The 23438-nt window shown below is 41.2% G+C and overlaps 1 protein-coding gene across 1 annotated transcript in view; it reads left to right on the top strand.

Annotated features, from left to right (window-relative positions):
- Positions 1-23438, top strand: part of LOC124708824 — a 129112-nt gene that overhangs the window by 73217 nt on the left and 32457 nt on the right. Inside the window, exon 3 of the mRNA XM_047240475.1 lies at positions 23296-23349. Coding sequence (XP_047096431.1) covers positions 23296-23349 — 54 coding nt within the window. The remainder of the gene's footprint in view (positions 1-23295; positions 23350-23438) is intronic.

Raw genomic sequence — 23438 nt, 5'->3', positions numbered from 1 at the left:
TACTTCCTCATGAGCTATAAAACATTGACACAAATAAGAAGTAATAAGTTTTGAATTGTTTAAAGGTAGCACATGAAGTATTTACTTGGAATGGCATAAAATACCATGCAGTAGGTAGATATGGTGGACACAAATGGCATAGGTTTGGGTTCAGGTTTGGATGCACGAGAAGTATTCCCTCTCAGTACAGGTCTTTGGCTAGCAAGGTTAATTAGCAAGCATAGGAGTTGAGGGAAACAAACAAATATACATGTGATAGAAACAATCATGCATCTTACTTGTAAGCACAAACAGTTTTAACTTTAGAATACTAATGCTAAGAACCGATAAGAAAGATAATAATATCTTCTACATGTACTTCCTCTATTCTTCTTAAACTCAAAGTGTTGTTGCTATTGACCATTGCTAAGTTTGCCAAAACCAAATAGATTTACTCAATGCTCCCAAAGTGGTACCAATACTAAAATCAAGATCAATCATATAGTAGAAATTGCAAACTAAAATAAGGTGTGCAATATGTAAATGATAAGACTTCTCATTAATATTCCATAACGATAACTCACACCAAGGGATACATAGACAAACTAAAGGAGAGATACTTCCACACCGCAACCCATCTTATACGATAACTTCCCTACTCATGATATGACACTACTTGATAGTAAAAAGTAAAAGGTAATGATAATGTGATACCGCGGCACTCCCCCAAGCTTGGAACAAACCAAGGGGATGCCAATACCGATGATGGATTACTCCTTTGGCGATGGTGGTGATGAATTCCTCACAAGCTTCTCCACAAGCTGTCTTCCAAGCTTCCTTCTCCTTTGGAACCCTGAACATCTTTGATCTGCAGTATTCTCTCGATGAGCATCAACTCCTTTGGGTGCATCCTCAGCTCCTCCATGTACAAGTTGCCAACATCCTTGCAGGAGCTGTTCTTCGGAGTTCCCGATGAAGACATGATGGCTTTAGATCTAAAACAAATCCTGGCGAAACTGACTTGAAACAAAACACGTCGAGAGAACGATATACGGACCTCCAGGGTCCGGGGATTTTATAATAAAAATTTTCAGAACAAACGGAAAGTACCGGATCGAACTAGAGTCGGAAAGGGGCGACGAGGCGGTGCCACCATAGGTCGGCGCGGCCGGCCGGGGCCCGCGCCGGCTTGTGGTGTCACGCCCTCGTGCGTCTTTTCCACTCCGTTTCGATCTCGTAATTTTTCATATTTTCCAAAAACAGCAAAAATAATGTTCGGAAAGTAAATCGCGAACTTTTCATTACCAGTACTGTTACCTATTCAAAGTTGAGTTCTGGCGGACTGCCAATTTGTCCTTTGATGAAAGCCTCCGGTGTTACCACTTGAATAATATCAACATCAACATTATAAGAATCACCTGAGATATAATGCTTGAGTCTTTGTCCATTCACCACTTGCGTAGCATTGCCTTGGAGAGAGCTAATTTTAATTGCTCCTGAGCGATACACCTCCTCAACAACATATGGTCCTTCCCATTTCGAGAGTAATTTCCCTGCAAAGAATCCGAGACGAGACCGATACAATAGGACTTTATCCCCAATATTAAACTCTCTTTTGATGATCCTTCTATCGTGCCATTTTTTAACTTTCTCTTTAAAGAGTTTAGCATTTTCATAAGCTTCACTTCTCCATTCATCTAGAGAACTTAATTGTAGCAACCTCTTATTACCTAGCAAGTTTAGGATCTTTATTTAATTCTCTAACGACTCGATAAGCTTTATGTTCTAGTTCTAAGGGTAAATGACAAGCTTTTCCGTAGACCATTTTATAAGGTGACATTCCCATGGGGTTTTTATAAGCAGTTCTATAAGCCCATAGTGCGTCTTTCAATTTACTAGCCCAATTCTTTCTAGATTTATTAACGGTCTTCTCGCAAGATAGATTTAATTTCTCTATTTGATAGTTCTACTTGACCACTACTTTGAGGGTGATAAGCGGAAGCAATTCTATGATTAATACCATACTTAGCAAGAGTTTTTCTAAAACCTCCATGAATAAAATGAGAACCTCCATCAGTCATAATATATCTAGGTACTCCAAATCTAGGAAAAATAACATCTAAAAGCATTTTTAAAGAGGTCTCACCATCAAGCACTTTTTGTAGTTATGGCTTCCACCCATTTAGTAACATAATCAACGAGCAACAAGTATATGAGTGTTACCTTTTGAAGAGGGAAAAGGTCCCATGAAGTCAAATCCCCAACAATCAAACGGTTCAATAACAAGAGTATAATTCATAGGCATTTCATTGCGTCCGGAGATATTACCAACCCTTTGACATTCATCACAAGATAAAATAAACTTCCTTGCATCTTTGAAGAGAGTTGGCCAATAAAAACCTGATTGTAGAACCTTTTGCGCGGTTCTATCTCCGGCGTGATGTCCTCCATAAGCACTCGCCATGACATTTACTCAATATCTCTTGTTGTTCATATTCGGGAACACACCTTCGCATAATACCATCCACTCCTTCTTTATATAAGTGTGGGTCATCCCGGAAATAATGCCTCAAGTCATAAAAGAATTTCCTCCTCTCGCTGAGCGGAAAAGGTTGGAGGCAAGTACTTGGAAACGATAAAGTTAGCATAATCAGCATACCAAGGACTCGTCTCGCGAGCTCACCTTTATTACAGCCAATTGTTCATTTGGAAAACTATCATTAACAGGAACAGGATCATAAGCAATATTTTCCAATCTAGACAAATTATCAAGCAACGGGATTATCAGCACCTTTCCTATCTACAATATGTAAATCAAATTCTTGCAAAAGAAGTACCCATCTAATAAGCCTTGGCTTAGCATCTTTCTTTGTCATAAGGTATCTAATTGCAAAGCATGATCAGTATGAATCATAACTTTTGAATCAACAATATAAGATCTAAATTTATCACAAGCAAAGACTACAGACTAACAATTCTTTTTCAGTAGTAGCATAATTTCTTTGAGCAGCATCAAGAGTTTTACTAGCATAATGAATAACATTTAATTTTTTATCTACTCGCTGTCCAAGAACAAGCGCCTACAAGCAAAATCACTAGCATCACACATAATTTCAAATGGTAAATTCCAATCGGGAGGTTCAACTATAGGAGCAGCTTGTTAAGGCTTTCTTTAGAGTTTCAAAAGCTTCCTTACAATCATCATCAAAAACAAAAGGTACATCTTTTTGAAGAAGATTAGTAAGGGGCTTTGAAATCTTGGAGAAATCTTTAATAAATCTCCTATAAAACCCAAGCATGTCCAAGAACACTACGAATACCTTTAACATCCCTCGGATAGGGCATCTTCTCAATAGCTTCAACTTTAGCTCTATCAACTTCAATACCTCTCTCGGAAATTTTATGTCCCAATACAATTCCTTCATTAACCATAAAGTGGCATTTCTCCCAATTAAGAACAAGGTTAGTTTCTTCACATCTCTGCAAAACTTTATCAAGGTTTCGCAAGCAACTATCAAAAGAATTCCCATAGACTAGAAAAATCATCCATGAATACTTTCACAATACTCTCACAAAAGCCATGAAAAATAGCAGACATGCATCTTTGAAAAGTAGCAGGAGCATTACATAAACCAAAAGGCATACGCCTATAAGCATAAGTTCCATAGGGACAAGTAAAAGTGGTTTTCTCTTGATCTTTAGCTTTAACAGCAATTTGTGAAAACCCGGAATAACCATCAAGAAAGCAAAAATGAGTATTTTTAGATAACCTTTCTAGCATTTGATCAATAAATGGTAAAGGGTAATGATCTTTCTTAGTAACTTTATTAACTTTTCGATAATCAATGCACATTCTATACCCTACAACTACTCTTTGAGGTATGAGCTCATCATTATCATTAGGCACAACAGTCATTCCTCCTTTCTTAGGAACGCAATGCACATGACTAACCCATCTACTATCAGCAATAGGATATATAATACCAGCTTCAAGAAGTCGTAATACCTCATTTCTTACCACATCCTTCATCTTGGGAATTAGACGACGCTGAGGTTCAACAACAGGCTTCGCATCATCTTCCATATTAATGGCGTGTTGGCAAATAGAGGGAGAAATCCCCTTCAAGTCATCAAGAGTATAGCCAATAGCACCTCGGTGTTTCTTCAATATTTGCAATAATCTTTCTTCTTCAAATTCTGTAAGCTTAGAACTAATAATAACAGGATATATTTTCTTATCATCAATATGAGCATATTTAAGATTATCAGGCAAAGGCTTTAAATCAAAAACAGGATCTTCCTTTGGTGGCGGTGTTGTACCCAAGTCTTCCACCGGTAAATCATGCTTGAGAATAGGTTGGCGAAGAAAAATCTCCTCAAGCTCATCTCTTTCTTTCCTAAAAACTTCACTCTCGCTATCCTCCAAATGTTGCTGCAAAGGATTATTAGGAACAAGAACAATAGATGCGCACTGCTCCATTTTAAAATCATTACTAGGCAAATCAGCTTTATAAGGATTTTTGGTAAATTTAGAGAAGTTAAACTCGTAAGATTCACCAGCAAATTTAGTCAAAATTTTCTCTTTCTTGCAATCTATAATAGCTCCACAAGTATTTAGAAAAGGTCTACCAAAAATGGTAGGACAATAATCACTAGCAGCAGAACCAAGTACCAAAAAGTCAGCAGGATATTTAATCTTACCACATAGAACTTCCACATCTCGAACAATACCAATTGGAGAAATAGTTTCTCTATTAGCCAGCTGAATAACCACATCAATATCTTCAAGGTCACAGGAATCAATTTCGTGCATAATCTCCGTGTAAAGCTCATAAGGAATAGCACTAACACTTGCACCAATATCACATAAACCATAATAGCAATGATCACCAATTCTAACAGATAGCATAGGAACACTAGCTTGTTTGGGTTTATTAGGATGTGAAACAATATTAGAAGCATCTTCACAGAAAATAATATGACCATCCTCCACATTTTCAGTCACAAGATCTTTAACAATTGCAACAACAGGTTCAACTTTTATTTGTTCTTCAGGTTCTATAGGTTTCTTTTCACTTTTATGAACCGCACTTTTTATAACAGAGTACTCTTTCATTTTAGCAGGAAAAGGAGTTTTTTCAATATAAGCTTCCGGAATAACACGATCAGCAGTTTCAACTACAACACACTTATTAATAGATGAATCAATTTTATCTTTATACGGTTCATGATACTTATCAAAATTCTTCTTAGGCAATTCATAATGAGAGGCAAAAGCTTTATAAAGATTTGCAGCAACTTGAGAATCAAGACCATATGTAGCACTCATATTACGAAATGTATCGAGTATCCATAAAAGCTTCAATGCATTTATAATCATAAATTATACTCGATTCTCTATCCTTGTCGTTCTCCCAACCTTCGGTATTTTCTTGGATCCGATCAAGAAGGTCCCTTTTAAACTCTTCTTTATTGCGTGTAAACGATCCAGAACAAGAAGTATCCAGCAAGGTCTTGTCTTGAAAAGAAAGTCTTGCATAGAAATTATCAATAGGGATTTCTATTTTCGTGCCCTCCGGTCCTTAGTTGTACTCAGTTTTCCCCAGCTCCTTAGTTTTTCCTCAGTTTTCCCCAAGCCCTTGTTTGAAACCCGCAGAAGCAGCTCAGACGGCAGGATTCCCGTTTAGTTGACCGTTCGTCACGTGTGGGGCCGCGTCTTGTGGGGCCGAGTCGTGTGGGCCCGCGTCGCGTGGGGCTGGTAGAAAGGGCCCGCGTGGGACAGGACGAGAAGCGTTTGGTTGCACGTGAGCAGGGAGCTGGGTTCTGTCTCTCTCGGCCCCAAATTGGCATCCCTATTAAGTGCACCTTTTTCCCCTCTTTCTCTCTCGTCCTTTTCACCAAATTAGTATAAAATCTAGAGAAGCTTGCATTTCGACTTTCTTCAATTATTTGTGCCTTTTGGCCCTCGTTGTTTGCCCAATATGGCAGCAAATCTAGTACTCCCTCCGGTTCATATGTATGTAGTTAAATCTAGAAGCAAATCTCCAGGATAATGTACGATAAATTCACAGTCATAGTAAATCAAGAAAACTAAGTACGGCCAACAAAATATAGTAGACTAGGGATAGATAATCCCTAGATAATATGGATAGATAATAGGCTGCATACACAGCAGCCAACATAGTAACAGGTTCTTCACAAGCACCATCATACTAACATAACAACAAGGGATCCCTAGCTAACAACAAAGGGATCCCAACAACAAACTAGGAGGCGAGCAGCAGCAGCAAGCACACGTCCGGGACTCCGCCTACCCCATCCGGCTCTCCCTCCACTTGTTGCTCTTGCTCCCCTTGGGAGCCTTGGGCTTGAGCGGAGGCATGCGCCCGGCGGAGATCTCCACCCGCCGCGAAGCCGCGGAGGTGCATGCCGAGCGCCCGTGCTTGGCGCGGAAGGAGTGGACGTTCACCGTCGTGCCGACCTTGGGGAAGGTGTTGCTGATGTTCTCGGCATGCGTGACGAGGCAGTTGAAGTCCGTGGCGCCGAGTCTCCCGGTGCGGAAGGGGCACCTGTACACCTCCTTGGCGAAGTAGGAGATGTATCGGCCGACCTGCAGCCTCCGCGAGCACTCGGCGAGTCTTGACGTCCTCCTCGCTCTTCGTCGCCGCCGACGTCGCTGCCGTACATCTGATCCATATCAAACAGAAACTAGTGAATGAGTTGCAACGATGACTAACGTACATGATAACAAAGTTAAGAAAAACAGAGTCAGCCTCAGTTAGAGTGGACATGATTATATATCTACATGGAAGGGGTAAGCGAACTAAAGCTCATGCACAACAGATTTGTACACAGCAATGGTTCGCTGAACCCTCCCTGTAAAAATTTGTGCCCAACCATTCATCATAGGCAAAGAAACAGATTCTAGATCTGAACTAGATCTGAACTTGAACACATTCGAGATTATTTGCAAAATTAAACGGTTGATATCTTTTGATTAGTGCATAAAATAACCGATTGAGATCCCATGATTACTTGCATAAATTAACCGATTGAGATCCAATATTACTTGCATAAATTAACCGAACAGACCGAACCCCAAATCAAGAAGTGATCAAAACAAAATGGAATAAAATCGGCGCAGATATTAGCCCAATACTCATCCATCTACGGATCCATCTACACCAGCAAAAATAGGGTTCAAAAAGGAATGGGGAACAAAAAAGGAAGCAAACCGTAGTTACCTCGTTCCATGGGTCCTCCAGGGAGGTGTCGTAGGGGTTCGGGGGCGGGACGTACGGCACGGGGTCGTAGGGGTCCCATCCCGCCGGGATCCGACCGCCACCGGCGGCAGCAGCCTCCGATGCACCGGCGGCGGCGGCGGCGGCGGCGTCGTCCGTCGAGGGGACGGGGCCGAAGATGGAGGCGTCGCGCTTCGAGCCAACCTCGACGATGGGATTGGCATTCTCCTTGTCCATCTCTCCGGCGGAGGAAGAGGAAGAGGGAGAGGGAGAGGGTTTTTGCTTTGGAGAAGATGATGGGACGTGGGAGAGAGTTGGCGATGCGTGAGCGAGTGAGAGTGACAGAGACAAGTGGGAGGAGGCGTCTATAAAGGCGAGGGGTGGTTAATGCGACCCGCGTCCTACGCGTGCACGGACGTGCACGTCTTGGACTTCCGCAACGCGACACGCGTCCACGATTGCACGTCTCGACTTCTCCACCGCGACCCGCGTCTACGCGTCAACAATTGCACGTGTCCTCGAGTCTAACCCCGGAAATTTAGATATACTCGGGTATACCCTCGAGTCTTATACTAGCATTTTTTGTGTGCTCAATTTTCCCCTCGAGTGCTAATACTGGCTAGTGCAATATACTCAGCTTTACCCTCAAGTGGCTGGTCAACAGAGAGTCAACAAATGGGATTAACTAGTTAAATGAGTCATTTAATGTGCAAAAAAATCCTAAAAAGAGTGGCACTTACTCATGGAGTCTTTACCACAAATTGACACTTCTCAAATCATAGATAAATCATAGATAAATCAAGTTTTACCACAAATTGCCACTTCTCAAATCACCTAGTAGCTATGAAGGTGCATGGTTTTCCACAATAAGCCCTTCCCAAAACAGCTTCCCCCAAATCATACTTTGTCTAAATGAGGCCACAATTCTCACACCGATGTATATTGGTATTGCAAATAGTTTGAGGTAGGCCAAGATGGGTTTCATTGTACAAAACACGCATTTTCCATTTTTTAAATCTCATATTTGAATCCCTTAGTCTATTTACTACTCAGGTGCCCTTGGTTTCTTGATAGTACTCAGCTTTGCCCTCTCTCTTCACAAATTCTCGCAGACGTGCATCATCGCTCCGATTGGTCTAGCCCATGTCACGCGGATCGTGCCCACCGACCGTTGATCGTATGATATAGGGAACGGGCGGGATAACCCCTCTCTCTCTCGTTGGCGGTTAATTAGCTTGCCGAAGGGCGGTTTTCCGTATTATTTTTCACGCGCTAAAAATTATAAACTGTTTTAGGCGTTATTTTTCACGCAAAAAATGATAAACCATCACCGATTTGTTGTTACCATTACTTTTCACGCAAAAAAAATGATAAACCATCACCGATTTGTTGTTGCCATTACTTTTCACGCAAAAAAATGATAAACCATCAACAATTTGTTGTAGCCATTACTTTTACGCAAAAAATGATAAACCATCAACAATTTGTTGTTGCCATTACTTTTCACGCAAAAAATATGATAAACCATCAACAATTTGTTGTAGCCATTACTTTTCACGCAAAAAATGATAAACCATCAACAATTTGTTGTAGCCATTACTTTTCACGCAAAAAATGATAAACCATCAACAATTTGTTGTAGCCATTACTTTTCACGCAAAAAAATGATAAAGCATCAACAATTTGTTGTAGCCATTACTTTTCACGCGAAAAAACCTAATTTGTTACAAAAGCTGGTTTCGAGTGAGACCTAACCAAGTTTGGCATACATGATGGCATACCTATAACAACAAGGAATATCTAAAAGGGAAAGTTTCAGAAAATTTAGGGTGAAAATGATGCCATACATGATGCTGTTTTTCGAGGTTTTGACCTGAAAATCAATTGGGTATTGTAAAGGGAAATAAAAAGTTCGAAAAATGTAAAAACGAAACAATCTATCTATCTATGTATAGAAGATCAGCTGTATGAAATTTGAGGTTATTTAGAGAAGGTAGAAAAAATCACCTTGTTAGAAAAGCTGGTTTCAGCGAGACGAAACGGCATGCGCTTAAGCAAAGTGATTTTTTCGAACATCTCCAAATGACCCCAAATTTTCCATACATTATGCCATACGTGTAACAACAAGGAACCCTATCTAAAAAGTGTCAAAAAAGTTTGCCCAACCGTATAGCTCTATCAAAAAGAACCTCACCATGGCGCTAGTATAATTTTGGGATAGTTACAAACTTTCGTTACCTAACCTTCAACATGAAACTTGTTTCAAATTCATTTTGGCCTACAAGAAACAAATCCCAACTTGATTCGAGCACCACAGCCTCCAAACGATGCCGATGCCGATATCGGCATGGTCGAACGGCTATGCTCGCCGCCATCTGCTAGGTCAACGTCGGGATGCACCCTCAATCCCGTCCCCTCATTCGATCACCGACACACCGGAGATACCGCCGAGGCCAATGCCGAACGTACATGCCGATGCCAATGCCGATCATGCATGCACGCCGGCCGTGGGCACGGCCACGCCGACCCGCTATGCTCGGACGCCACGGACCGCCGCGAGGTCTTTCCCTTCGCCACCACACTCTCCTAGCACCCACCTATACACGCCGGAAAGGAGAGACACTAGTTTTCTCTACATTGCTCGCGTTCGTGTCCGACACGGTCAGTCAAAGTTTTGAGGTGGTCGTCGATGTCGTCGACCATTTCTTCTCTTCTTTGCATGGTTAAACGCGTCTAGTTCATATCTATCTAATGCGTCCGGTCTCGCCTCATGCAGTTCTTTGTGGACGTCGATCTCATCTCGGCACCCCGCATGCCACCTCCTCCGTGCCATCGCTCGTAGAGCTCCGTTTAAAAATCTAATCCTACCCGTGTATTGCCCCTTGTATCAGCGTCATGGCCGTACTTGTCATTTGATATACCGAAGCCCCACTCGTTCGCGTTTTGGTCGGGGATACGGCGATGCTTACGGTCAAACAAAGATGGATGGTCCGACGTGTCTTTGCAGGCTCTACGTGGCCCCACTAGTCGAAGATAACGGTCAACCGTCGGGCAACCGGCCGTTACATCACGTGTGATGGTTTCAGACAAACGCTTGGGTAAAACTGAGGAAAAACTAAGGAGCTGGGGAAAACTGAGCACAACTAAGGACCCGAGGGCACGAAAATAGAAATCCCTTATCAATAATAACATTACCAGGAAGCTCATGAATGGGGCATTTGAGCATTAAAGACTTCAATCTCCCCCAAGCTTGGGCAATACTCTCTCCATCATGAGGCCAGAAATTATATATGCGGTTCCGATCTTTGTGAATTTCACTTGGAGGATAAAATTTGGAGTAAAATAAAGGCACAATGTCCTCCCAATCAAGAGAATCACCATTCTTCAACAATTTATACCAATGCGCCGCTTTCCCAGACAGCGATATAGAGAATAGTTTCTTCCTAACTTCATTCATAGCAATACCTGCACATTTGAATAACCCGCATAATTCATGCAAAAACAGTAAATGATCACCAGGATGGACAGTTCCATCCCCTTCATAGCGGTTATCCATAACATGTTCAATAATTTTCGTAGGTATTTTATATGGTATTACTTCCTCACTGGCGCCTCATCCACTACCGTTGCAGTAGTAGTAGATTTCCCAAATAGAAATTGAAGAGAAGATCTCTCCATAATGACTTATAGCAGCAGGCAGAAATAAAATCAGCACAAAAAGTAAAGGTTTTCCTTACCAATTCCACTTACCAATAGCGCTTCACTCCCCGGCAACGGCGCCAGAAAATAGTCTTGATGACCCACAAGTATAGGGGGTGTATCGTAGTATCTTCGATAAGTAAGAATGTCGATCCCAACGAGGAGCAGAAGATGTTGACAAGCAGTTTCGATGAAGGATTCACTGTAAATGCTCACAGACAAGTATTCAGGGGGTTTTGATGTAACAGATGAATAAAGTACGAGTAAGTAAAATGCGAGAGAAATAATTGCAGCGAGTGGCCCAATCCTTTTTAGCACAAAGGACAAGCCGGTTTGTTTACTTATAATGACCAAACGTTCTCGAGGACACACGGGATTTTAGTCTAGTGCTTTCGCTACATACAGCTTGATTAATCTTCATTGTTTTGATAAGTGTTGTGTGGGTGAACCTATGCTAATGTACCGCCCTTCCTAGGACTAATACATACTTGTGATTATACCCCTTGCAAGCATCCGCAACTACAAGAAAGTAATTAAGATAAATCTAACCACAGACCTTAAACTCGAGATCCTGCGATCCCTCCCGCATCGATATACCAACGGGGGTTTAGGTTTCGTCACTCCGGCAACCCCGCAATTGGCAAACGAGTACAAGATGCATTCCCCTAGGCCCATAAATGGTGAAGTGTCGTGTAGTCGACGTTCACACGACACCACTAGAAGAATAACACCACAACTTAAATATCATAACATTGAATATTACTCAACCATAGTTCACTACTAACATTTAGACTTCACCCATGTCCTCAAGAACTAAACGAACTACTCACGAGACATCATATGGAACATGATCAGAGGTGATATGATGATGAATAACAATCTGAACATAGACCTTGGTTCAATGGTTTCACTCAATAGCATCAACAACAAGTAGAAATCAGTATCGGGAGAGTTTCCCCTATCAAACAATCAAGATCAAACCCAAATTGCTACAGCGGTGACGATGTCCAGCGGTGGAGATGGCGGTGATGATGGTGGAGATGATGATGATGGTGATGGAGATGATGTCCAGCTTGATGGCGGTGACGATGGCGTCGATTTCCCCCTCCGGGAGGGAATTTCCCCGGCGGATTCCTGCCCGCCGGAGAGCTCTTTTCTCTCGGTGTTCTCCGCCCCGCAGAGGCGGCCGTAACCCTTCGTGAGGATTCCTCCGTGGCTTAGGTCTTCGGGACGAAGGGTTTCGCGAAGAAAAGGAGGCGAAAGAGGCCGAGGGGGCCCCACACCACATGGTGGCGCGGCCGGGCCATGGGCCGCGCCGCCCTATGGTGTGGGCCCACCTTGGGTCCACCTGACTCCCCCTTCTGGCTTCCTTCGTCATCTGGAAAAATAGGATTTTTGGTAAAACTCCCTTCCACAGCTGATCTTCCGAAATATTGCATCCTGACGGTGCTTTTTCCAGCAGAATCCTGGCTCCGGTGCTCGATCTCCAAATAATCATGAAACATGCAAAATAGATGAAATAACATAAGTATTGTGTCCCAATATGAAATATATCAATGAATAACAGCAAATTATGATATAAAATAGTGATGCAAATTGGACGTATCAGGGTCCCATGAGTCCGCAGGTTACTCAACGTTTCCGAGGCGGCAGGGGATCAAAAGAAAAAGGAAATAGCCAAAAATAAGAGGGTGAAAAAAATCCAAGAAAAGAAAATTTTGTAGTACAGAGGATGACATGTGGGTCCCATGAGCCAGCAGCTTCCTCAACGTTTCAAAGGCTGCATGAGATCGAAAGAAAAAGGAAGTGACCAAAAATAAGGGGGTAAAAAATCCAAGAAAAAAGACTTGATTGTACATAGAGGATGACATGCGGGACCCATGAGGCAGCAGCATCCTCAACGTTTCCAAGCCAGCAGGGGATCGAAAGAAAAAGGAAATAGCCAAAAATCAGAGGGTGAAAAATAACTCCAAGAAAAGAAACTTTTATTGTACATAGAGGATGACATGCGGGTCCCATTTTGCAACAGCGGTCTCAACGTTTCCAAGGCGGCACGAGATCAAAAGAAAATGGAAGTAGCCAGAAATCAGGGGTTAAAAAATACAAGAAAATAATCTTTTATAGTACATAGAGGATGACATGCATGTCCCATGAGCCAGCAGGTTCCTCAACGTTTCAAAGGTGGCATGAGATCAAAAGAAAAAAGGCAAGTGACCAAATATCAGGAGGCAAAAATAATAATCCAAGAAAAGTAATTTTTATTGTACTTAGAGGATGACATCCGGGTCCCATTTTGCAGCAGCGGTCTCAGCGTTTCAAAGTCGGCATGAGATGGAAAGAAAAAGGCAAGTGAGAAATATCAGGAGCCAAAAATAATCCAGGAAAAAATTTTATTGTACATAGAGGATGACATGCAGGTCCCATTTTTGCAGCAGCGTTCTCAACGTTTCCAAGGCGGCACAGGACCAAAAAAAAGAAAGTAGCCAGAAATCAGGGGGTCAAAAAAATCCAAGAAAAGAAAGATTTCAATTGGGCTGCATCTGGCCGTCTGGGCCTTAGAACTATCCTGCTGGACGCCTTTGGACTCGTACAATTTCAGCCCACTCCAAAACAGGAAAGTCCTATGCTTCGCAAAAACAAAAAACAAGGAGATTCAACATATAAGTTTGTTTATTTAAAAATAAAGATTTATTTTTTCCGTTGCAATAGCTCAAAGCGAAATACACTGTTTATTGTCTGCAAAATAATCAAGATATCACATGTTTCTTGTACGGGGAGGCTGACATCGGGGACCCATGAGCTAGCAACGTCGTCAACGTTTTAAAGACGGCAGAGGATCGAAAGAAAAAATAAACCAAAAATCAGTTTGTAAAAAATCCAAAAAAAAGAAACCTTAATCATTCTGAGAGGATGACATGCGGGACCCATGAGGCAGCAGCATCCTCCACGTTTCCAAGGCGACACGGGATTTCAAAAAGGCAAAATAGCCAGAAATTAGAGGTCAAAATAACTCCAAGAAAGGAAAGGTTTATTGTTCATAGAGGCTGACATGTGGGACCCATGAGCTAGCAGAATCCTCAACGTTTCAAAGGCGGCAGGGGATCAAAAGAAAAAGGAAGTAGCCAGAAATTAGGGGTAAAAAATAAGTCCACGAAAGGAAACTTTTATTGTTCGTAGAGGATGACATGCGGGACCCATGAGCCAGCAGCTTACTCAACGTTTCAAAGGCGGCATGAGATCAAAAGAAAAAGGAAAGTGACAAAATATCATGAGCCAAAGATAATTCAAGAAAATAAACTTTATTGTACATAGAGGATGACATGCGGGTCCCATTTAGCAGCAGCGGTCTCAACGTTTCAAATGCGGCTTGAGATCAAAAGAAAAAGAAAGTTGATTGTACATAGAGGATGACATGCGGGTCCCATGAGTCAGCAGCTTAATCAACGTTTCCAAGGCGGCAGGCGATCAAAAGAAAAAGGAAATAGCCAAAAATTAGAGGGTGAAAAAAATCCAAGAAAAGAAACATCTATAGTACATAGAGGATGACATGCGGGTCCCATGAGTTGATACGTCTCAAATCGTATATATAATTTCTTATGTTCCATGCTAGTTTTATGACAATACTCACATGTTTTATACACACGTTACATCATTTATATGCATTTTCCGGCACTAACCTATTAACGAGATGCCGAAGCGCCAGTTCCTGTTTTGTGTTGTTTTTGGTTTTAGAAATCCTACACAGGAAATATTCTCGGAATTGGACGAAACAAACGCCCAGGGTCTTATTTTTCCACGGAGCTTCCAGAAGACCGAAGAGGATACGAAGTGGGGTCACGAGGCGCCCTAACCATAGGGCGGCGCGGCCAGCATGGGGCCCGCGCCGGCCTATGGTGTGGGGCCCCGTGCCTCCTCCGACTCCGCCCTTCCGCCTACTTAAACTCTCCGTCGCGAAAACCCTATTACCGAGAGCCACGATACGGAAAAAGTTCCAGAGACGCCGCCGCCGCCAATCTCATCTCGGGGGATTCAGGAGATCGCCTTCGGCACCCTGCCGGAGAGGGGAATCATCACCGGAGGGCTCTACATCACCATGCCCGCCTCCGGACTGATGCGTGAGTAGTTCATCCTTGGACTATGGATCCATAGCAGTAGCTAGATGGTTGTCTTCTCCTCTTGTGCTATCATGTTTAGATCTTGTGAGCTGCCTATCATGATCAAAATCATCTATTTGTAATGCTACATGTTGTGTTTGTTGGGATCCGATGCATATTGAATACTATGTCAAGTTGATTATCAATCTATCATATATGTGTTGTTTATGTTCTTGCATGCTCTCCGTTGCTAGTAGAGGCTCTGGCCAAGTTGATACTTGTGATTCCAAGAGGGAGTATTTATGCTCGATAGTGGGTTCATGCCTCCATTGAATGCGGGATAGTGACGAGAAAGTTCTAAGGTTGTGGATGTGCTTGTTGCCACTAGGGATAAAACATCAATGCTTTGTCTAAGGATATTTGTGTTGATTACATTATGCACCATACTTAATGCAATTGTCCGTTGTTTGCAACTTAATATCTGGAAGGGGTGCGGATGCTAACTCGAAGGTGGACTTTTTAGGCATAGATGCATGTCTGGATAGCGGTCTATGTACTTTGTCGTAATGCCCTGATTAAATCTCATAGTAATCATCATGATATATGTATGCGCATCTCTATTTGTCAATTGCCCAACTGTAATTTGTTCACCCAACATGCTAGTTATCTTATTGGAGAGACACCACTAGTGAACTGTGGACCCCGGTCCATTCTTTTACATCTGAAATACAATCAACTGCAATCTCTGTTCTCTGTTGTTTTCTACAAGCAAACATCATTCTCCACACCATACGTTTAATCCTTTGTTTTCAGCAAACCGGTGAGATTGACAACCTCACTGTTAAGTTGGGGCAAAGTATTGTGATTGTGTTGTGCAGGTTCCACGTTGGCGCCGGAATCCCCGGTGTTGCGCCGCACTACACTCCTTCACCAACAACCTTCACGTGGCCTTCATCTCCTACTCGGTTCGATAACCTTGGTTTCTTTCTGAGGGAAAACTTGCTGTTGTACGCATCACACCTTCCTCTTGGGGTTCCCAACGGACGTGTGCTTCACGCGTTATCAAGCTATTTTTCTGGCGCCGTTGCCGGGGAGATCAAGACACGCTGCAAGGGGAGTCTCTCACATCCAATCTCTTTACTTTGTTATTGTCTTGCTTTACTCTATTTTATTTCCTGTTTTGTTTGCTTCTTTATACCAAAAACACAAAAAAATTAGTTGCTTTACTTTATTTCATTTGTCTTGTTTGCCTTCTCTATAAAAACACAAAAAAATTAGTTACTTGTTTTACTTTACTTTATTTAGTTTGCTTTACTTGTCTTTATTACTGTTAAAATGGATACTCCTGAGAACACTAAGTTGTGTGATTTCACTAGCACCAATAATAATGATTTTATATGCACTCCTATTGCTCCACCTGCTACTACAGCAGAATTCTATGAAATTAAACCTGCTTTACTAAATCTTGTTATCAGAGAGCAATTTTCTGGTGTTAGTTCTGATGATGCTGCTGCCCACCTTAATAATTTTGTTGAAATTTGTGAAATGCAAAAGTATAAGGATGTAGATGGAGATATTATAAAACTGAAATTGTTTCCTTTCTCCTTAAGATGAAGAGCTAAAGATTGGTTGCTATCTTTGCCTAAGAATAGTATTGATTCATGGACTAAATGTAAAGATGCTTTCATTGGTAGACATTATCCTCCTGCTAAAATTATATCTTTGAGAAGTAGCATAATGAATTTTAAGCAATTGGATAATGAACATGTTGCTCAAGCATGGAAAAGAATGAAATCTTTGGTAAAGAATTGCCCTACCCATGGACTAACTACTTGGATGATCATTCAAACCTTTTATGCAGGATTAAATTTTTCTTCACGGAACCTATTGGATTCAGCTGCTGGAGGTACTTTTATGTCCATCACCTTAGGCGTCGCAACAAAGCTTCTTGATGATATGACGATAAATTACTCTGAATGGCACACGGAAAGGACTCCACAAGGTAAGAAGGTAAATTATGTTGAAGAAACCTCCTCCTTGAGTGATAAGATTGATGCTATTATGTCTATGCTTGTGAATGGTAGATCTAATGTTGATCCTAATAATGTTTCTTTACCTTCATTGGTTGCTCAAGAAGAGAATGTTGATGTGAACTTCATTAAAAGTAATAATTTCAACAACAATGCTTATAGGAATAATTCTGGTAACAACTATAGGCCATATCCTTCTAATAATGGTAATGGTTATGGTAAATCTTATGGTAATTCTTACAACAATAATAGGAGTATACCCTCTGGTCTTGAAGTCATGCTTAAAGAATTTATTAGTACACAAACTGCTTTTAACAAATCTGTTGAAGAAAAGCTTGGTAAAATTGATATTCTTGCTTCTAAGGTTGATAGTCTTGCTGCTGATGTTGATCTTTTAAAATTGAAAGTTATGCCTAATGAAGATAAAGATATTAAGTCATTTGCTACAGCAAACGCTATCGAAGTTCGAATTAATGAAAATATTAGATTGATGGCTGAATTGCATGATAGGTGGGAAAGAGAAGAAAGAGAAAAATTTGCTAAAGAGAATAATGTAGCTAAAGTTTGGACTATTACCACCACTAGTAATGTTGATGCTTCACATGTTGCTAAACCTCCTACTATCAATGGTAAAATAATTGGTGTTGGCAACGTTTCTACTCCTAATGCAAAGCGTGCAAAACTGCCTGAAACTGCTAAAACTGCTGAAATTTTTCAAAATATTGGGGACAATGATCCCATTGCTGTAGATCATAATGGTTTAGATTTTGATGATTGTCATATCTCTGAAGTTATTAAGTTCATACAAAAACTTGCTAGAAGTCCTAATGCTAGTGCTATAAATTTGGCCTTTACAAAACATATTACAAATGCTCTCATTAAAGCTAGAGAAGAGAAATTAAAACTTGAAACTTCTATTCCTAGGAAGTTGGAAGATTGTTGGGAGCCCATCATTAAGATGAAGGTCAATGATTTTTATTGTAATGCTTTATGTGATCTTGGTGCAAGTATTTCTGTTATGCCTAAGAAACTCTATGATATGCCTGACTTGCCACCATTGAAAAAATGTTATTTGGATGTTAATCTTGCTGATCATTGTATAAAGAAACCTTTGGGGAGGATTGATAATGTTTACATTACGGTTAACAATAACCTTGTCCCCGTTGATTTTGTTGTCTTGGATATTTAATGCAATGCATCTTGTCCCATTATTTTGGGAAGACCTTTTCTTCAAACTATTGGTGCTATTATTGATATGAAGGAAGGGAATATTAAGTATCAATTTCCTCTCAAGAAAGGTATGGAACACTTCCCTAGAAAGAGAATGAAGTTACCTTTTGGTTCTATTATTAGAACAAATTATGATGTTGATGCTTCATCTCTTGATAATACTTGATTCACACTTTCTGCGCCTAGCTGAAAGGCGTTAAAGAAAAGCACTTCTTGGGAGATAACCCATGTATGTTTTTATTACTGTTTTGTTGAGTCTTGGAAGTTGTTACTACTGTAGCAACATCTCCTTATCTTTACTTTATTGCATTGTTGTGCCAAGTAAAGTCTCTAATAGTAAAGTTGATACTAGATTTGGATTGTCTGCGTGAAACGATTTCTACATGTCACGGATTTGAGTAGATCTCTCTGTAGAAGAATCAAAAAAATCTGCCAATTTACATGCGTGATCCTCAGATATGTACGCAACTTTCATTAGTTATGAGATTTTTTCATCTGAGCCTGTTAAGTGCCTCTAAAAAATTCGTCTTTACGGACTGTTCTGTTTTGACAGATTCTGCCTTTTATTTCGCATTGCCTCTTTTGCTATGTTGAATGGATTTCTTTGTTCCATTAACTTTCGGTAGCTTTGGGCAATGTCCAGAAGTGTTAAGAATGATTATGTCACCTCCGAATATGTGAATTTTTGATTATGCACTAACCCTCTAATGAGTTTGTTTTGAGTTTGGTGTGGAGGAAGTTTTCAAGGATCAAGAGAGGAGGATGATACAATATGATCAAGAAGAGTGAAAAGTCTAAGCTTGGGGATGCCCCCGTGGTTCATCCCTGCATATTTCAAGAAGACTCAAGCATCTAAGCTTGGGATGCCCAAGGCATCCCCTTCTTCATCGATAACTTATCAGATCACCTCTGGTGAAACTATATTGAGTAATAGTAAAATGGAACTATCATGACCTCTCCACAGCGATTTGACGTCCCTGGCCGTTCGATCGAGCGATCTAACGTTGTGAAATCTGTTTGCCGCACTGAACTAGCATTTTTGCCGATCCGTTCTCGTTTAAAAAAGCCATTTTCGCTCTAAAGGCCCATTTTCGTTCTAGGGCTTCTACTCTCAGCATTGTGTTAGGCCGCATCAGGTTACTTGGGCCCCTAAACGGTTAACGGGCCTACGTGTTTGGGTCTGAAACAAATTAAGTCACGTACCGGTGGTAGAAAAAAAACAATATATCTTCATCGTTCTCGTTCGTATGGCTGCACAACCAATCTTCCTCCGGCGCCAATCCTCCTCCGCTGCGCTGCCATTAGACCCCGCCTGCACCGCGGACTCCCACTACCGTCTCAACAGCGATGGTAGGTTAGGAACTCCCCGTCTTGGCGCTTTTTTGTTCTATTTCAGCGTTGACCAATTTCGATTATTCTCCGGCTACGGCACCGGCCAAATTGGCATTCCCTGCAGGCCGTTGAGTGCAAACATGCCTACGATTCGGACATCCGTTCTAAGACCAGGCCCATCATCTTAATCGGAAGAACGATTGTCCTTCTACACGAGTTAACTGTACCTGCCGGCGTCCTAATGATGGATTCATGGTGGTAATTTCTACCCATTCAATCCGTCCTGTGATTATGAAGATTAATCGAGCGTTACTGTCAGTTCTCCCTTCTCTTGATATAAATATGTGACACAACACCGTGTCTTTGCTCAAAACTTCCATCTCACATTGGAGGCTGTGGGCGTGAGGGTGTTCCAGGCAGTCGTGTAGGTGTGCGCAGGGAGGTAGTCAAATCCCGAGCAAGGCATACCCACGTTCGAGCATGGCGGCGGCGGGGAGGACCACGGTGTGGCTGCAGTGCCGCCATGACTTCCATCTCGGTAAGGAGTTATGTAACACCAATCTTCCATGGATTTGATTCTGAATTTCGATCCCCACCCACTATAATTCGTACTTTCAGTAGCAGCCAAATTTTTTGCCTAGGTAGTCGGCCTCATGCTTTGGTGCAGATTCGACATGTATTTCTTTTTTCGTTCTCACCTATCAGACGGCCAGCTATGAGAATGTTAGAAGATTTCAGTTTAATGAATGTTCCAAGGAAGGCACCAGACTAATTTTGACTCCTCTTATGCAAAGAAATTTTTGCTCTATGTATTATGGTTCCCAATGTTTCATGGACAATTCAACGGTATCTTTTGTATGGCTACTATCAAAGATCCAGTTATCTTATAAGCTTATTGGGCTCCTGGCATGTCATTCATGATCGATGAATTATTGTATTCTTCAGTGACAAATTGTACCAAAGGAATGAGGCATCAAAAATATTTATGTTCCCTGTTGAATGGATCTTTTCTCAAGGCTGTATGTGTTTATATAACTACAGTCTTCTTCTATCCCCTTATTTTCAACGTTTTTGCCAAGCAAGTTGCTGAAATATTTATACATTGTTTCTAAAATCGATATGTATACAGCCTGTGTGATATCGTTACTTTTGCAGAATGCTGCTTACCGCCCTAAATGTTTTGAATTGTTAATTCATTAAATTCTTACATGGAGGTGCTTGTTCTCATGGATATGAACTATTGATCTATCACTACGGTGGAGATATTCGATGAAGATTGGTCCAAGAAGAGTTGTTTCATGTTCGCTACATAAGGTTATTTTCAATCCCTAATGTTGCATTCAGATTAGTACTAATTTTCTGATGTGATCTGGCCTTTTGTTATATGGTTTTCTGTTTCAGGGGCTAAGAGAGTTTGTTTCCTTATATCATTGGCACTGCTACTGATTGCCTGCTGCAGAATGATTCCCCTAAGACTTTATCAGCAACCACTTTCACTTGGTTACTAGGAGTTTATCAGAAAATGCTAACTGTTAATACATTTCGTGCAGATAATTCATTTCATTTGCAAGCACAATGCCATCTGAACAAACATGGAGCTAGGTTTGTAAATAATGGTATGCCTTAGATACCCAGAAGTTGTGTTGCCAGTTTAATGATTCTTCACTGACATTTACATCTCAAGTCAAAGAGTTTGCAGGTGAGAACTCTTATTCTACTTATTATGTGCTCTCACACATGAAGCAGCTATCCAAATCCTATCCAGTGTGTTACCTCATTTTGCTAATTATAACTTGGAATATGCTTATTTACTGGCCAACCTAAGTCCAGTTGGCTGGATTTAATCAAAAATTTAGTGGCTGCACCTTTTTAGCTCTGCTGTAATACTCATTGTGTGCATATGAAGAAGATGTAAGGTATTGTAACATCCTAAAAACTGTGCATTTTCAAATTCATGCATTGCATCATATAAGCATGTCAAAGTTTCAGTTTTAGAAAATGCTTCACATGTTTCCTGCATAAAAGTTTTATACTGCTAGTATTGCTCCTTGTTGATTTAAATCCGTATGCATATTATAATTATTCAAGTGCTTTACTGGATTGGAGTTGTGCTCATTATGTCCAGATACTGTACTGGAAATATTTGCAAATTTTCGTATTTTTATTTTGCGTCAGTTATATAAACTGTAGTTAATTCAGTAAATTCAGAAAAACAGAAAGAGAAAGGAATAAAGATATAAAAAAAAAGGTAAGCCGGCCGGCCAGGCCAAACGGCCAGCCAACCACACGCGGGCTCGCGAGCGAGACCACATGCGGGGCAAGTCTGGCAACCAAGCTACGTGCCCTTTGCCTTTTCATTTTTCTTTTCTTTCCTGACAGCTGGGACCCAGCAATCATCTCCAACCGCCAGACTATAGCTTCGTATCTAAAACAAACTTTCCAAAACGAAGCCGGATGAATCTCCTGATTCCGTTCGATTTCGTGTCCCCTTTGCCACGAAAATCGCTCTATAAATACCTCATAATCTTCTCTGTTTTTGCTCCCTAAAATCCCCAATTTTTACGCCGCCAGGCTGCGCGAACTTCTCGCCGGAGTACTGCGAATTTCTCGCCGGAGTACACCCGCCACCAAGTTCGAAGGAGGTAACCCTCGCCCTTCCCTTCTCTGTCCAAGGTTCATAGATCAATCTACCGCATCTTCTTAATTTTTTTCCCCACCAGCAGAACCACAAGAACACACACACGGGACCCTCGGAGCTTCGCCGGAAACGGAGTAATTCAGCCAGGAACCGCCGCTGATCGGAACTAGCAGATCACTGAAGGGTACGTCAACGAAATCATCCCGTGAAGCCGCACCTCGCCGTCACCTGCAGAGTCGGAGGAAAACAGCACTGCGTCCGTCTCCTTCGTCGTCCTCCACCACACCCCAGTATCGTTCGTAGCAGTACGTATCAGTGAGCCGGTACAGCCAAGAGCCAACCCTGCCTCGTCACGATTCCTTTATTTTTCTTACCTCCCGCATGTACTGATCACCCATCAGCTCTGTAGATGGTGCTAGCTTGTTCGTCTATAAAGACTTTGAAAATTCATAACAATGAATCTAGAGCTCGGTTTTAGACGTTTCTTTTTGCTTTGAGTTCGAAATTAAGTTCCCTGCAACTTTCGTGTAGAAGGTTTCTCCATCCGAGAAAATTTTTCTGACAACTTTTCGTACAAAATTATTAAAAGTCCGCGAAAGGTTAAATCTTGTAAAATTCATAATTAAAGTTTCGTAACTCGGAATTGAACAAATAATATATCGCTGAATTCAGAAAAATGAGAGGAACATTTTAGTACTGTTAGTTTGTATTTTTACGAAACCTGCGATTTTTCCAATTTAAAATAGTGTATATAGCATCTTTAGTATATTTTAAATTCAGTAAACTATTTTAATATGATTCCAACGCCAAATAGCATATACTGAATTTACCTATCCACCAGTATGCCTGCAAATGATATTATAAACTATTTTTACTCATAGATACTTTGTTCTTGGTTAAATGACTATTTGAAACCTCTATTGCATAAAATATTTGTTTATAAAAAGGTTTGTTAACAAATTCAGTTCCAGAGCATGCATGCATTATTTTATTATGTGTTTACCTGTTTGTGTTGTTTGGTGTTTGATTGTGAATTATTTTGCTTGCGTTAGATTGCCCGGATTGCAACGAGTGCGATTGCGACGACTGTCTGAACACCGACCAAGGCAAGTGTCACAAACTCATTATCCTACTGTTTTCTATGCATTGGTAGTTGTTTTATGTGCATAATGATTTCAAATTGCTGGCCTGGGAT

This window comes from Lolium rigidum, chromosome 4 (genome assembly GCF_022539505.1).
Source record: "Lolium rigidum isolate FL_2022 chromosome 4, APGP_CSIRO_Lrig_0.1, whole genome shotgun sequence".
Taxonomy (NCBI): Eukaryota; Viridiplantae; Streptophyta; class Magnoliopsida; order Poales; family Poaceae; genus Lolium; species Lolium rigidum.
The sequence above is the reverse complement of the archived record's forward strand: the minus strand, read 5'-3'. Positions and strand labels throughout refer to the sequence as shown.